The sequence below is a fragment of the Nannospalax galili genome, unplaced genomic scaffold (assembly GCF_000622305.1).
Source record: "Nannospalax galili isolate Female #2095 unplaced genomic scaffold, S.galili_v1.0 scaffold364, whole genome shotgun sequence".
Taxonomy (NCBI): domain Eukaryota; kingdom Metazoa; phylum Chordata; class Mammalia; order Rodentia; family Spalacidae; genus Nannospalax; species Nannospalax galili.
The window spans coordinates 4,232,016-4,249,269 of NW_008352752.1; the positions used below are offsets into that span (position 1 = coordinate 4,232,016).

Here is a 17,254-nt window from a genome sequence, read left to right on the forward strand (position 1 = left end):
CCAGCACCCACATGGCAGCTAACAACTGTCCATAAATATTAATTTTTTTTTAATGTGTGTATGCATGTATTGCCTGCATGTAGGTAAGTTCACCCATGTCATGCAATGCCCATGGAGGTCAGAAGAGGCTGTTGGATACCGTAGGACTGGAGTTACAGACAATTGTTAACTGCCATGTGGGTGCTGGGATTTGAACCCAGGTCTTCTGCAAGAACAGCCAGTGTTCTTAACCACTGAGCCATCTCTCCAGCCCCCAAATAAGGCCTTTTTCTACACAACAGTTAGCTTACAAAACTCTTATCTCGTGTTATTAACATCCATTCCAAATTCAGCTTTCCTTGCACTCCATTATGTCATTTAAATCTCAGAAGCTGAGGCCAGTCAGATGTCTCAGAAAGTAAAGTGCTTGCTGTGCCATCCTGACAGCCTGAATTGAATCCCTAAACCCCCAAATAAAGGTAGAAGGAGAGAACCAACTCCACAAAATTGTCCTCTGACCTCCACATGCCCACTATGGCATGCACGCGCCTACACATGTACACATAAAATAATAATAAACAGGTTTTCTTAGATTTCTTAGCTTAAAATGCTCCTGCCCTACTCATTAACCTTTCCCTCCACTGATGTTAAGGTTTTGGAGAAATCAAACCAATTTTTCTGTAATAAAGTCCCACAAAACTGATAGGATTATTTCTTTGTTCCTCTATCCCCTATAGTTTTATAAATTAAAAATTAGATTTAAATGAGGTAAAATAGGAGGTTAGCTAAGTGATAGGATGCTTACCTAGTAAGAGACCCTCAGTTCAATCTTTAAATATCTTTGTTTTAAATCTAAAACAAAGTCAGGCACAGCAGTTCACACACATCTTGAGAGATGGGAGCAGGAGGATCAGGAGTTCAAGGTCATCATAAATTATATAATCAACTTTAAGGCCAGCCAAAACTATATGAGACCCTGTCTCAACCAAAAATTTTTAAAAATCCAAAACACCACTAGGGAAGGAAGACAGAGTAAGGGATGCATATGATTACAGTTCATTGTATGTGTATAAAAGTGTCAATAAATAAATAATATTCTAGCACATGCATAGCTATAATTCCAGTACTTGGGAGGCTGAGGCAGAAGTTCAAGACCAGACAACACTTTATAGTAAGATCTTGGCCATCTTGGAATACCTAGTGAAACTGTCTCAAAAAAATTTTGAAACTGGAGAGATGACTCGGTGGTTAACAGAACTTGCTGTTCTTGCAAGGGACCCCAGTTGGGTTTTCAGCACCCACATGGCAACTCCATTGCCCTCTTCCTGCCTCCTTGGATATTGCACACACCAGGCACATAACCATATAGGCAAAACACCATGCACATAACAAAAAGTAAATAAATCTTAAAAACCAAAAACATTTTGTCAGATGGTGCTGTATCTTGCATGCTATTACTGTCAGGAGTCAATAATGTCTCATGATCTCACTGTAAATGACAGTTTCAACTCTGGTTAAAGGCCTCATTCCTACATTTTAGAAATACTTGTTTTTTGCCATTGACAAATGTTTGGGGGATACTTTGGCAGCATATAGATATCAGTTCCCCATCAACCTGTCAGTTTTACCATCCATAAACTCCTTTTTCAAAATACTATTAATACAGTATAACTTAATTTCTTCCCTCTGTGTTTCCAGTCTTTCATGTTGGTGCATGTAGATAGCACATCATAGTTACCTGTTATGATCTTCTGTAGAGAGGTGTACCATGCTTTATCACTTACCCTGTTGGTGTTCATTTATAGTGTTTGTAATTTTTACTTATATCATCAGGGTTCATGTGACCAGCATCACACACACACACGTCCCAAAACTTCTATACACAGTTCTCTGTAATGACTAATAGAAGGAGCAGAATTCCCCAGAAGAAAAGACTGTGAACATTTTATAATTTATCCAGTAATGTAAAGGCACTGTTTCCCCATTCTCTCAGTATTTTTTGTTTTTGCCAATCTTTAGGCCAAAAAAAAAAAGTCTCCATGATTTGTTTTGTTTTTCTTTCCTTGTTATCAGATTTTGAAGACCTTACAATATGTAAAAACATACACTTTTTCTCCTGCCATGAGTGTTCCTTTATTCTGCTTGTGCCTATTGAAAGCTTATATGGCAGTTACTGTGCTAAGCACTGGGTATGGGCAGTAAAGTCAAGAGTCCCCACTGTGCAGAGCTTATATTGCAGTGAGAATCCATTCATAACCTGTGCCTGTTCTTCTATTGGAAGGTGTTGCAAACATCTTCCAGTTTATTCAGCATTGTTGATGGTAGCCCTTTCTTAACACAGGATTTAAATTGTCTGTTTTTAATAGAATCTTCCTGGGTAGCCCAGGCTGAGGCTGAGGCAGAAGAAAGAAAGCAATGTTCCTCCTGCCTCAGCTTCTTGAGTGCTGGGATTATAATTGTGCACCACTATAGCTACCTCGTGTCTGATTTATTAATCTACTTTTTGAGGTACTAAGGTCTTAACTTGTAAGAATTTTTTTTAAGGATTTATATTTATTTTATGTGTATGAGTATTTTGCTTGCATGTGTGTGCAATGCCAGAAGTGGGCGTTGGATCCCCTGGAACTGGAGTTACACATGGTTGTTAGCCACCATGTGGGTGTTGGGAACTGAACCCTGAACCCTGGTCCTCTGCAAGAGCAGCCAGTGCTCTTAACCACTGAATCATCTTTCCAGCCTCTAGCATAGGAATTCTTTACTCCTGGATTTGAGATAATCACCTATTTTTGTTTGTTTGTTTTTCAGTCTGGAAAAAAATGGTCATACTTCACATAATTTCTTGAGTTCTTGCTGCATCTTCTCCCCGTCAGATTCTAATCACAAGTGTCTTAAGCCATTAGCTGCCCCCTCCCACTCTGAACATGCTGTTCTCGGGGTTTCCCCTTTTTATCTTTGTTTTCAGTTTATGTGATTTCTGTTGTCCTGTCATCAAGTTCACTGATTCTTTCCAAGACTGGTGAACTCATCAGAAACAAAATTCATTTCTCTTGAATTCATTTTCATGGTTTTTTATTTGGGGCATTTAAATTTTTTGTAGTTTGCATCACTAAAGTGACCATCTGATTTTTTGTGTTATCCCCTGGAATTTGATGCCTTCTTCTGACATTGCACAATACAGGTGCAACTTAAATACATGTAGGCAGTACACTCATACACATAAAATAATAATAAATGAGAGCCGGGTGTGGTGGCGCACGCCTTTAATCCCAGCACTCGGGAGGCAGAGGCAGGCAGATTGTGAGTTCGAGGCCAGCCTGGTCTACGTAGTGAGTTCCAGGCCAGCTGGGGCTACAGGGAAACCCTGTCTCAAAAAGACCAAAAATAAAAATAAATAATAATAAATAAGATATCTTAAAATTATTTTTAATTTTTTATTTCTCTGGAGAATAGTGCTTTTCTTGCCCATCCCTCTCCCAGCTGTGGCTGTATCTACCAGTGTCCCCTCTATAACCATGGGCCTGTTCTTGATTTAGGCAGAGCAGTTTCCTCCCGGAGCTGCAGTGGCACCTCACCTGTGGTCTTCGGCTCCAGCCTCAGATCGCCTCTCCTGCAGTCAGTCGGCAGCCTTTTCTTGTTAAAGACTGAGAAAAAGCCAGCACCAAAGAGTCTTCTCTGTGAGAGCCTGGCAACATCCCTGGCAGAAACACCTTCAGAGGGAACAGCCTCTGCGATTTCGTACTTTAATGCCCATTCTCGTTCTCTCACCATCTGCCAGATTGCTAGTATTTTATTTACAAACTGGAGGCTTCTGCCTCAGCTAAGCAAGCACTGCGGTTTTGGATCTCCCTAAAGGAACTTATCTTTCTCTAGACTTTGGAGTAGCAGGTTCTGTGATTTCTGTTCTTTAATGGCTTCATGCATACACACACACACCCATAATTTTGCTGTCTTAGCTTTTTTTTTTCCACTCTAAGTATGTGAGATGTGTCTTTTTTTCTTAGACTCATCTCTGAATTGAAACTGTAAGTCTTTTAGTGTATCTGATAGCTAGTTTTCAGGATACAACATATTGAAGAATTCATTATCTTTATTATTGATCTTTTCATCTAATTATCACTTTATCTTTTATCATATAAAACACTTAAGCCATGGTGGCGCGCGCCTGTAGTCCCAGCACTCGGGAAGCAGAGGCAGATGGATCTCTGTGAGTTCAAGGCCAGCCTGGTCCACATAGTGAGTTCCAAGACAGCTGGGGCTACAGGGAGACCCTGTCTCAAAAAGACTGAAAAAAAAAAAAAACCTTAAATTATCACACACAGAGGTCTGCTTTGAGACTTTCTTGGTGAACTATTTTTCAGCATTTTCAAACCATGCTGTTTTATTACTATATTTTGTAGTATGTTTTTGATGTCTACTAGTATATCTCCTTCCTTATTCATCATTTTAAAAATGACTTTTGTGATGCTAGAGAGAGGAGATGGCTCAGGGGTTAAGAGCCCTTACTATTCTTGCAAGGGATCCAGGTTCATTCCCAGCATGTAATCAGATGGCTCACAATTTCTTGCAGCACCAGTTCCAGGAGATCCAATGCCCTCTGGTTTCCGTGGGCACCTGCACACATGTGGTACACATAAACTCCCACAGACACACAAACATACACATGTAAATAAATCAGTAATAAACTTTTTTTTTAAGTTGACTTTTGCTTCCAGATAAATTAAGACTTCTCATCCAGTAACTTTACATAATACTTTATTCAGGTCCTCATTACATTAAAGAAAAGTTTATTCTTTTCCATCATAATACTCATAACCATGTTGAAATTCACCAACAAGAAACATACTTGTTCCAAAAAAAAATAAAAAAGATACCCCATAAAATCTATGGAAGCACCCCAGTAAGGTGAGCTGGAAGGATTTCACCTAGGGTTCAGGTTTGTCAGGGTTAACCAAGGAGGATTAAGGGAGCAGCAGCGCATTTTATGTTATTTTTTTTTAGAAAAGCATACCTCTCTAAAACACTGTTCGGAATACATGATAAACCATGTTTTGTCCTCTGTTAAAAACAGTTTGCTAAAATGATGCCTTGCTTCCTGTGGCAGCATTGAATATTGTGTGCTTTGTATAGGAGCAGTTTGTTACTTGGTTTTTCCAAATAACAAGTGACTGCTGGCTTCTGTGTAGCAGAACACAAGTAAAATGGGATCTCCTTTCAGTGCCATGTGTTCATAAATATGTCAGGTGGTTGATTAAAATTTCAAGTTCTTTGCTATGTGTGGTGGCACACATTTTTAATCCTGGCAGAGGCAGGCAGATCTTTGAGATTGAGGCCAGCCTGGTCTACATAGCAAGTTCCAGGCCAGCTGAGGCTACAGAGGAGACCCTGTCTCAAAAACAAAAACAAAAATTAAGTTCTTTTTGTTTTTCCCCTTCTAGCAAAATCCCTTATATAACTCAGAGAGATGCAAGGTGTTTCAGTGTGACCTCACTAGAGATGACCTTCTTGATCATGTTCCACCAGAGTCTGTGGATGCTGTTACCTTGATCTTTGTGCTCTCGGCTGTTCACCCTGAGAAGATGCACCTTGTCTTGCAAAACATTTACAAGGTTAGTGATTTGGTGTCTGTACTTGCGGGTTGGCTACCCTGCTCCCCTCCCCTCCCTTCCCTGTAAGCTTGTCTACTGCTTTTTCAGTACCCATTTTCAGTGGGTAGACTGTGTAGTCAGTGTAGGGAAAGAGATTCTCTGGCATAAAACAGTTACTGTAACTCTGGGTTTGTACAGTCCTGTGGCTACACTTCAGAGCTTGGCCAGCCCTGGAGAAAGGAAAATATTACAGTTACCTGAGATCTCTAAAGTGAGGGGACATGTAGTTAAGTGGTCAAGAGGGTTTAGATTCTATACCAGGTCCACTACCTAGGCAAGTTCCTTCACTTCTTCAAGCCTGTTTCTGTACCTGAAAATGTGGTGCTAATGCTTCTGAGATGGTAGGATGTAAGATGTAGGAAGTGCCCTGCTCAGCTTGACTCTGCTAAGTGCTCCTTCAAGCTAGCTGTTATCGTGTTACTCCTATCATCATTATTGGCAAAGTTGGCGAGAAGCTGCTATTGCCACCAGGAGGCTGCTGTAGCATTCAGAGAGAAAGGCTTCACTTATAGCCCCATGTGGTAGCACAGGTTTGTAATCCCAACACTTGGACTGAGGCAGAAGGACTGCCACGGATTCAGTGCAGCCTAACCTACTTTGTGAGGTCCAGGCCAGCCTGGGCTACAAATAGCCAGGCATGGTGGCATACACTTTTAATCCCAGGAGAATCAAGAGACTAATTCATCCTCAACTACAGAGCAAGTTTTAAGGATAGTCTGGGCTACTTGACACCTTGTCTCAAAAAAGCGTCTCTCCTTAAGTCACATGATTCAAGACAAGCCACTTCCCTTCTGTCTCAGTGTCAGTTTCCTTATAGTGATGAAGGTGAGATTGTAAATGAGGCCACTTTACAGAACTGCACTGAGCATTCTCTCTGTTCTTAAATTTTGGAAAGACTTTTGTGTTTTGTGTTGATTTTTTTTCTGTTTGATGAGCTAATTCTAAATTTACACATATGTGGGTCTCTCCCTCCCCTCGTGGGTCGTTGGCCACCGATCCACGAGGACAGAGGGAGCAGAAGTGATGAACAGGTTCAGGATGGCCTGTGAGCACAACGGAAAAAGACTTTCCGGGGAGGCAGATTCAGTGATACAGCTCCAGACTCAGTGAAACAGCTCTGTTTATTCAGTGGGGGTCAGGGAAAATATAGTGTGGAGGCAGCAGCCAAAGCTTCAGCTGATAGGTGCTCATAGTATGCTTTATTTACATGTGGTAGGGGGATCCTATCATCCAACTATAGGGCAATGCCTAATTATCATATAGAAAAAACCTGGGGTAGTTTTATTGCAGATAACTATGCCAAAGGTCATGTTCCAAATAAGGTCAGGCATCCTTGCTTGGTGGCACTTTCCAGGTAAGTCAGGCAGAGCGCAGGAGGCCCCCGCTGAGAAAGGGAGTCCTTCCACATAGCACCGAGCCCCTTAGAGCTATCCGGACATGGAGGACTACAACCTTAGCAGCAGGGTCCCCCAACACACATAACACAAAAGGCCAAAGAATAGCTACAGCAGTCTTAATAATGAGGTGGGGAGAGTTATTCCTTAGCAGATAGAAAGGCTTTTATCAGCTAAAAGAATTAAAGACAGAATGTATGGTATTGGCAGAAATACAGCCTGATAAATGGAATGTGATGGCGAGTTTACAACAAATGGATACAGGCACAGAAATTTGAAGATCACTGGAAAAGGAAACACGTCTCAGTAAATGATGCCACTGGTAGTGCTTATGGGAAAAAAGAAGTTAAATTCCTATGACACACCCTATACAAAAATAATTCTTAGTGAATTAAAGACTTTATTAAAAACAGAAGCTTACACCTGTGATCCCAGCACTTGGGCAGTATAGGCAGGAGGATCAAGAGTTCATGATCATCCCTTGGCTACATAGGAATTTGAAGTTTGTTTAAAAAAAGTATTGCTGGGCTCATGCCTTTAATCCCAGCACTCAGGAGGCAGAGGCAGGAGGATTTCTGTGAGTTCAGGGCCAGCCTGGTCTACATAGTGAGTTCCAGGACAGCTGGAGCTACATGGAGACCCTGTCTCAAAAAGACAAAAAAAATAAAAAGTAAAAAATAAAGAAGTGTTTATAGCCAAGCATGGTAGTACATGCCCATAGTCCCAGCACTTGGGAAATGGCGGCAAGGACGTCAGGTAATTCAGTGTCATCCTCAGCTACATGAGTTCCAGGTTAGCCTCTGATATCTAACAAAACTCTGTTTCAAAAAAGCAGAGAAAAGTCCAGGCATGGTGGCTCATGCTTTTAATCCCAGCACTTGGGAGGCAGAGGCAGGCGGATCTCTGTGAGTTCAAGGCCAGCCTGGCCTACATATTGAGTTCCAGGACAGCTGGGGCTACAGGGAGACCCTGTCTCAAAAAGACCAAAAAAAAAAAAAAAAAAAAATTAGAAGATCGGGTTGGAGATGGCTCAGCAGTTAAGAGCACTGGCTGCTTTTGCAGAGGAGTTGGGTTTGGTTCTCAGCACCCACATGGTGGCTAACAGCTGTCTGTAACTCCAGTTCCAAGGGATCCAATGCTCTTTTCTGATCTCTGTGGACATTGCACAACACAAGTGCACTTACATGCAGGCAGTACACTCATACACATAATAATAAATAAAATATCTTAAAAAATTAGAAGACAATATAAAACTGAAAAACACCAAGTTGGTACAAGTAATTTACAGTCTACACAGCTGACAGATCCAGAGTATATAAGGAATTCCTTTCTGTCTGTAGGAAAGATGAACTAGAGGACAGACAAGCATAATTCTTTATAGAATAGAGCACCACAGATGGGGAGTTCCGTGAAAAGACAGCATCAGTGACCCAGGCAGTTTAAAAAGTTATATGATTTTTTTGGATTAGTGGGATTAAGTCTGACTAAGCCATGTTTTCATGACAGAATGGATCCTCAGGCCTTCTTACACCTTCTGATAAGTAGATAGGTTGGTGTGACTCCTTTAGAATGCAGTTTGACATGGTTTTGTTGAGCTGACTGAGATGTGTCCTAACACTTCCACCCTTGTATGTATTTCTTAAAGAAACTTACCCGCCAGGCATGGTGGCACACATCTTTAATCCCAGCACTCAGGAGGCAGAGATAGGCATCTCCCTGTGAGTTCAAGGCCAGCCTGGTCTACATAGTGAGTTCCAGGACAGCTGGGGCTACAGGGAGACCCTGTCTTAAAAAGACCAAAAAAAAGAAACTTACCCATGTGTACATATGGAAACATGTTCATAATAGTAGCATAAAGCTGAGAATAACCCAACAGCCCAGAGATAGAGTCATAATTGTGATTATGTCCAAATAGTGGAATAGTATGTAGCACTGAAAGACACTGGCCTCAGCTATACACAGTGACGTGCATTCATTTTCACAAAGCAAGTTGCTGGAGACCACTTAGAGCCTGGTGCAGATTTTTAGAGGCCTCCTCTACCCCTCACAAACGAAAGAAGAAAGGCAGTAACACCAGCACAGGCTGGAGCCTAGGGCAGGGATTCTTAGCATTTTGGTGCTACTACCTCCCTTGCTAGTCTGGTGAAACCTACAAACCTTTCAGCACGGTCGTGGCTTTAAGTAAAAATCATAGGGGCTGGAGAGATGGCTGCAACTGTCTTTGCAGAAGACCTGAGCTCAGTTCTCAGAATCCATGTCTGGAGGTTCATAACACCTGTAACTCCAACTCCAGGGGATCCAACGCACTCTTTCTGACCTCCACAGGCATTGCATGACACAGGTACAACTTACATACATGCAGACAGTACACTCATACACATAGAAATTGTAAAAATTTTTTGTCTTTTGAGACAGTCTCCCTGTAGTCCTAGCTGACCTGGAACTCACTATGTAGATCAGGCTGGCCTTGAACTCACAGAGATCCACCTGCCTACTGAGTGCTGGGATTAAAGACGTGGTACCACACCTGGCTAATTTTTTTTTTTTTTTTTGGTGTTTTTGACACAGGGTCTCCCTGTAGCCCCAGCTGTCCTGGAACTCACTGTGTAGACCAGGCTGGCCTCGAATTCACAAAGATCTGCCTGCCCCTGCCTCCCAAGTGCTGGGATTAAAGGCATGCACCACCATGCCCAGCTCTTTTTTTTTTTTTTTTTTTTTCCAAAGAAAACTTGTTTTGCAGAGGATTCAGGTTCAGTTCCCAGCACCCATGTGGTGCCTAACAACTGTCCCTAACTCCAGTTCCAAGGGATCCAGAGCCCTCTTCTGGCCTCTTTGGGCACTGTACACATGTAGTGCACTAACATCAGGTAAAACACTCATACACATCAAACTTAAATAAATCATAGAATCTTAAAAATAGATACTAAAGGGAAACCCTACCAAAATGTGATTTCAGTCATATTTGTTACAAGTCGGAGTTTTAATATGATAGTTGTGGGGTTTTGTTAACATAAATTATCAAGTTCTCTAGTGTTGGTTCTGTTACCATCATTTTTAAGTCTTAGTGAATTCAGGTTTAAGTATGTATACAAGGATATGCCATGATGCGAGAAACTTTAGTGTCCTCATTGATGACCAGTGCCCCGGCACTCAGAGTGAAGAGTGTTAGGCAGGGACAGTAAGGCTAGAACTTGATTTCCACTTTCAAACTATAGCCCTCAGAGCAAGACCTTTTGGACCTTTGGACTCTAGATAAGGAATTTGTGTTGGGGACACAGGCAGGGCATAGGGCAGGGCAGAAGCCTACAGACCTCTTAACCTAGGAGGCAGATTCAGCCTAAAGTCACAGCTGAGGCCTGTTGTCTGTATTTTTGCATTTTCTTGAGGCTTAATATACATGGTATGTACTTTGGTCCTAAGTATACAGTTAGAGGGGTTTTTATATGTGTAAGTAGTCATGAACATGCCCCCTAGATCTGGAATGCTTCTGGCATCTCTGTAAGCTTCCCTGTGCCTACCTCCCACCTGTTCTCTTTGATCATCTGGTTCCTGCGCTCACAGAAATACATAGTAGGTTATCTATATTTTATAGGTATGACATGTCACATTAAAAAAATATTGCCTTGCTGGGTGTGGTGGTACATGCCTTTAATCTCGGCACTTGGGAGGCAGAGGCAGGATCTCTGAGTTCAAGGCCAGCCCTGTCTACATAGTGAGTTCTAGGCCAGCTGGGGCTACTGGGAGACCCTGTCTCAAAAAAAAAAAGCCTTGAACTATCCAGGCCACATTGTCCTTTAGTGACAAATTCAGCGTTCCTCCTGTTTTCAGTCTCCTTTGGAGATCTTTCTTAGCAGAGCTGGAATGACTTTGCAACAGCAATCTGATTATTTTATTGCTGTCATTGTTGTGACTGGCTAGTTAATTTAAAATCATGTGCTTCATTGGGAAGGTTGTAGAGGGATCAGTGGTCCTCAGCCTCTGCTAATAAGACAGCCAGTGGCCTGGGTGAAGCCTAGTATGAACAGCATGGGTCATAAGTTCTCAACCATAGATCTAATTACTTCAGGATATATACCCCAGGCAAGCTTTTTATAATTTATTTTTTTTATTTTAGTTTTTATGAGACAGTCTCACTCTGTAGCCCCAGCTGTCCTGGAACTTTCTGTGTCGACAGCCTGGCCTCGATCTCACAGAGACCCACCTGCCTCTGCCTCCTGGCTTCAGGCAAGCTTTTAAAAATCACAGAATTTTAAATCAAAAGACATCCGTGAAGTTGGATTTCATTTCTTAAATAGAATGATAGAGTAAAGTAGACCAAGTTTGTCACTAGAACACATGAGCTTTGGTCTCTTGTGCCCCTAAGTTCCCTTACGTCTTCAGGCCAGTCATCTCACCCCTGAGTTTTACTTACTGAAAAGTGGACACGACAAGATGAGAGCTGACACACCAGCTTCTGGGATGTGTTGGAAGGACAGGACAGTAACACTGGGAAATTTGTGGTTAGCTTCACTGTGCCTAAACAAAGGAGGCCTTTGTATCTGAATTTTACAAACCAGAAAGCATTCAGAGGGATGAAATTCTTGCTCAAGGCCATTAGGCTTAATGGAAGAACTGAAATGTGGATCAGGATTTCCTGGCCCTTCCGCGAGTATCCTTTCCACTGTCCCTTGCTGCCTTCCTTTCCTTCTAAAATGAAAAGTAAGTCACATGTGGATAAATGTTTCACAACTTGTCCTTCTTTGCCTGGGTGTGATGATGTACTACTCACAGCACTCAGCAAGCTGAGGCAGGAGACTTACTGCAAGTTCAAGATCAGCTTGGGACACATATTGAGTCTCAAGCCAGCAAAGGCTACATGACAAGACCCTGTCTCAAACAAAACAAAACCAGAGAGAAAGCACATCACACACTTTTCCAAAGCAGACAATCTTTTACAATAGACCATTTATTTATTTTTTATGTACAGGAATGTATTGCCTGCATGTATGTGAGTGCACCCATGTCGTGCAGTGCTGCAGAGGTCAGAAGAGGGCTTCGGACTCCCCTGGAACTGGAGTTAAGGATGGTTCGTAGCCGCCATGTGGGTGCTGGGAATTGAACCTGGGTGGTCTGCAAGAGCAGTCAGTGCTCTTAACCACTGAGCCATCTCTCCAGCCCCAATAGACCATTTTTTTCAAATGCCTTAAACTCAGTGTTGTGTGAGTCTCTTGAAAACTTCTGTCAGCCTTGAGGCTTAAAGTAGCTGGTTTCCCACTTTCTACTCTGAGAAGGTATGCTCAGAGTGGAGGGGCTGCTTTCCTTATTCTTCCGACACAGTGTGGACTCCTCATAGCAAGAGCAGAGGGTCGGGCCAGCGCACACTCCAGCAGAGGGGATCACTGTCAAGACCAAGTGGGGAGTCTCACACAGAAGCTCTTCAGAGAGAAGCTGTCAGAAAGCAGATGTCTCAAAACCCATAAAGGAAGTGGCCACATGCTTTTCAGCATGTAAATAGTGCATTTTTGTGTGAAAAGTCTTTCTATCAGCACGGAGAACTTGAAAGGAAATTTTTATTTGTGGATGACCTGTCTCATCCACAAGATGATATTTAAGGCATTTATTTATTTATTATATTTTGTTTTTTTGAGGCAGGGTGTTCTTGCTATATAGCCCTGGCTGGTCAGGAACTCTCTGTATAGACCAAGCTGGCCTTGAGCTCGTAGTGATCCTCCTGCCTCAGCCTCTTGAGTGTTAGGATTACAGCTACGTATTTTCACATCTGACAATTTATCTTTTTAAAGAGATTGTTCATATTGTGGTTATTTCATCTGCCCCTTTTCATAATTATCACAAATGCAAGTTTTAATTCCTAGCCTCATCAGATTATATTGTTTTTGACTGGGTTCCCCAGAGTTACATGCAGTCTGTTTTTCCTTCATAGGTATTAAAACCAGGCAGAAGTGTCTTATTCCGTGACTATGGGCTATATGATCATGCCATGCTTAGATTTAAAGCCGGAAGCAAGCTAGGAGAAAATTTTTATGTCAGACAAGATGGAACCAGATCATATTTTTTTACTGATGGTAAGAAGAATGGGGAATCTGTTTTCCTGGTTGCTGTATCATTGATACGGTGCTGGTTGGTTGGGCAAGGCTTATAGCTGTCCTTAATACATGGAAGTCTCAAGTGCTAAAGCAAGCTGTCATGCACACCAAGTATTCTCTTTCTGTTTACTTGACTGCAACATTGATCAGTACTGTTTGGGCAGGGCTTGCAGCTGTCCTTAGCACAAGTCCCAAATCTCTGGGACAAGCTCAGATGCTCACCACTTAACTAGCATATGGAGCAACCCAGCCCCAGCCCTGGCTTATGGGGAGCTTACAGGCATCTGAAGAGAGTGCCGAGTGAGTGAGCCTGGGAGACTGGACAAGCTCAGACATGCCTCATGATGCCCCTGGGAATTGTGCCAGAAAGGGAAGAAGGAAATCAGAAAATCTCTCACTATACAGCCAGTTAAGGCTGTATAGTAAGATCACAGAGATTCACCACCTCTGCCTTCTGAGTGCTGGGATTAAAGGTGTGTGCCACCCCACAAGGCCAGAAATTCATTTCTTTAAAATAAATGCCAATGTGCCTGGCTGTTTAAAAAAACAAACAAACAAAAAACCCACTTTTTCAATAAAAGTGATTGGCTCTGTTTCAAATACCCAAATTTGCTACAAAAGACTACTTAAAAAGTGGGGCTCAGCCAGTTTCTGGGCCACCTAGACGCTATCTCCAACTACAACAAAGTTAAATAGTTGTAACTGGGGAGATGACTAAGTAATGAGTGCTTGCCACAGTTCAGCACCCATGGTAAAAAGCTAGGTGTGCATATTATCTTAATGCATGGGGAGGCTGACAGGAAGATCCCTGGAGCTTGCTGGCCAGCTAATTTTGCTGAATCTCCAGCATCACTGAGAGACCCTGTCTCAAAAACTTATGTTGAGTGGCTCACACCTTTAGAACCTGAACTCAGGAGGCAGAGGTAGGTGGATCTGTGTTAGATAGAGGCCAACCTGGTCTACATAACCAGTGCCAGGCCACAAAAATAAAAACCTTAAGGTAGAAATCCATAAAGACACTGTACATTTTCCTCTGCCCTACACACATACACGCAATAATAGCAGTAAAGAATATTTTAAAAGGCATTTTGAATAAGAGTATAGCTGAACATCATTTTACTTTTTAGTCTACCTAATAATCTGGAACATGAGATAATTATCTTTTTTACCTTTGTGGGGTTTAGAGGGGATTTGTTTTGTTTTTACGGTGCTGAACACTTGCTAAACAAGTGTTCTACCACTGAGCTGCATCTCTAGGTCAGATCATTTGTCTTTGGGTTTTTTGAAACAAGGTCTCACTCTGTAGCCCAGGCTCACCTTGAACTTAAAATAGTCCTCCTGCTTCTGCCTCCCAAGAGTTAGGATTTTAGGTGTGTGCTATCACACACAACTTGCATTTCTTTCTTTTTTTTTTTTAATATTTTATTTATTATTTTTATTTTATGTGTATGAGTATATTGCCTGCATGTAGGTAAGTGCACCCATGTTGTGCGATGCTCACAGAGGACAGAAGAGGCCATCGGATCCCCTGGAACTGGAGTTATGGACAAGTTGTTAGCTGCCATGTGGGTGCTGGGATTCAAACCAGGGTCTTCTGCAAGAACAACCAGTGTTCTTAACTGCTGAGCCATCTCTCCAGCCCCAGGACTTGCATTTCTATTTCTTGAAATATTGTTTCAGATATTAGAATGAAACTGGAAATGAGTGATTACCATTAAATCTACAAAATCATAAAATATCAGGTGAAAATTTTAAGGTTTCTGAAATTGGCCACATCTGAATAAGTGCATTCTAAGTCATCTAGAACACTCAGTGGCATCACCGTCCTACCCCAGAGTATAGTCTTCGGAGTAATGCCCTTGACACGTCTGTATTGACAGCAAGTAGGATACCACCAAAATCCAACTTGGGGAAACAGTGAGTTCTCTTGGGGTTACTTACAGAAGTATAGACGAGTGGTTACTTAGAAGAGCAGAAATGACTCCAAGACGGCTGCATCACCAAAGCCCACCCCAGCATGGTTGACAGCTCACGAAAGCGGGAAACCTGGAGCTCACTGCCAACCTGCAGGCAGCTCTACAGGCTGGAGAGTGTCCTTTCCAGGCAGCTTGGCTGGTCTTTGCCCATTCCATGCAGCGGTCTGGCTGGAGGATGTCTCTCAGCAGTCCTTTTTGCTTACATATGCTTGGGGATGGTTAATCTGGTCAACTGCAGGGACTAAAGCCTTTGAGTTGTTTCCTGAGCTTCCCAGCAGGATGGGAGCTTCTTCCAAGATGGAAGGTTTTCTCTCAGGGAATTACTATATAGCACCTCAAAGCTTATCACTGCTTATCTTCTAGAATACCTGGCCCAGCTCTTTGTGAATGCTGGTTATGAAGAAATGCTGAATGAGTATGTGTTTCGAGAGACCGTGAATAAGAAAGAAGGCCTGTGTGTGCCACGAGTTTTCCTTCAGAGCAAGTTCCGGAAGCCTCAAAAGGACTTAGACTCTGCCACCATGGGCCTGTGTTACCAGGCTGGTGACTTTGCCTCTCCTTGAAGGTTTGTGTTTGTTTGTTTGGGTCTTTTTGAGACAGGGTCTCCCTGTAGCCCCAGCTGTCCTGGAACCCACTATGTAGACCAGGCTGGCCTTGAACTCACAGAGATCCACCTACCTCTGCTAGGATTAAAGGCGTGCACCACCATGCCTGGAAAATTATATAATTTTTGTATTAAAAACAAATGAAGTACCAAGCATGCTGGCGCGCGCCTTTTGTAAGATCGAGGTCAGCCTGGTCTATAGCAAGTTCCAGGCCAGCTGGGGCTATAGAGGAACCATGTCTCAAAAACAAACAAATAAATGAGGCCTGGAGAGATGGCTCAGCAGGTGAAGACGCTAGCTGCACATCCTTACTACCATAGTAGTAATCCCAGTGCTCCTACCTCAGGGCGGGAATCCGGCAGGAGAATCCTCTGGAAGCTCCAGGGCCAGCTAGCCTGAGGTACACATCATGGTAGAAACAAGGGACTCTGCCTCAACAAGGTGGAAAGTGAAAGTTATCCTCTGGTGACGTTCCACAAAGGAAAGCCGGGGAGCCCAGGAGCTTGAAACGGGGCTGCTTAAGCTTTTTCCATTAACCACTTTTCACTTGAGAAAATTTTTTGTAACCTTTGGTATATAGATATATAAAGTAGGTATATAAATCACACATTTACTGATAAGACAATTCTTTTGTGTACATAAAATGTTATTATTTATTAAAGACAAGCAAAATTGAATACTAATGATATGGATGTGCTTCTTTATTTTTGCATAAAGAAATAGTGGGTTAGGGATGTAGTTTAGTTGATAAAGTGCTTGCCTAGCATGCATAAAACCTTGGGTTCCATCCCCAGCATGGAATAAACCAGGTATCCACCACATGTAATTGAGGTCAGGGATAGGGAGATGGCTCAGTGGGTAAAAATATTTGCGAGTTGGGATCCTCAGAATCCACACAAAGCTGCCTGTGGTAGCATACATCTGTAATCAGCAATGGCAAGATGGGAGGTGGAAACCATAGACTCAGGAAGCTTGAGGGCCAGCTAGCCTGGTGTATGCCACTACAAACACTAGGGATGGATGCCTTGACATAAACAGGTAGAAGGCAAAGATGGACACCCAAGGTTGTCCTTTGACCTCCACTGCGCCATGACACACATGCACCCATATACAAGAACATGTACACACATAAGTAGGGACCAGTGAGATGGCTCAGTGGATAAAGGCACTTGCTGCTTATCCTGATGACTTTAGTTTGATCCCCAGAACCCACGGTAGGAGAAAACCAACTCCCACCTCTGATCTGCATATAACTGTGGCACATGCGTGTACACACATAAATAAATGTAAAGCTCAGGGCTGGAGAGATGGCTCAGCAGTTAAGAACACTGGCTGTTCTTGCAGAAAACCCTGGTTCAAATCCCAGCACCCACATGGCAGCTAACAACTGTAACTCCAGTTCCAGGGGATCCAATGGCCTCTTCTGTCCTCCACAGGCATTGCATGACACAGGTACACTTACCTACATGCAGGCAATACACTCACATAAATAAATAAATATAAAGTTCAAGGTGGTCCTTGGCTACCAAGCAAATTTGAGATCAGCCTAGACTACATGAGACCCCCCCCCAA

At 42.6% G+C, this 17,254-nt stretch overlaps 1 protein-coding gene across 5 annotated transcripts in view; it reads left to right on the forward strand.

Moving 5' to 3' along the window:
* The window catches only part of Mettl6 (methyltransferase like 6), a 19,565-nt gene extending 3,280 nt beyond the window's left edge, over positions 1-16,285 (forward strand). For 4 of the 5 annotated variants that reach the window (XM_008849984.3, XM_017802418.2, XM_008849985.3 and 1 more), the window contains exons 4-6: positions 5,415-5,585; positions 12,939-13,080; positions 15,441-16,285. In XM_008849984.3, coding sequence (XP_008848206.1) covers positions 5,415-5,585; positions 12,939-13,080; positions 15,441-15,640 — 513 coding nt within the window. In that variant the 3' untranslated portion in view covers positions 15,641-16,285. The remainder of the gene's footprint in view (positions 1-5,414; positions 5,586-12,938; positions 13,081-15,440) is intronic. The other variant, XM_017802419.2, reaches the window with a different exon arrangement.
* Positions 16,286-17,254: the final 969 nt, after the last annotated feature.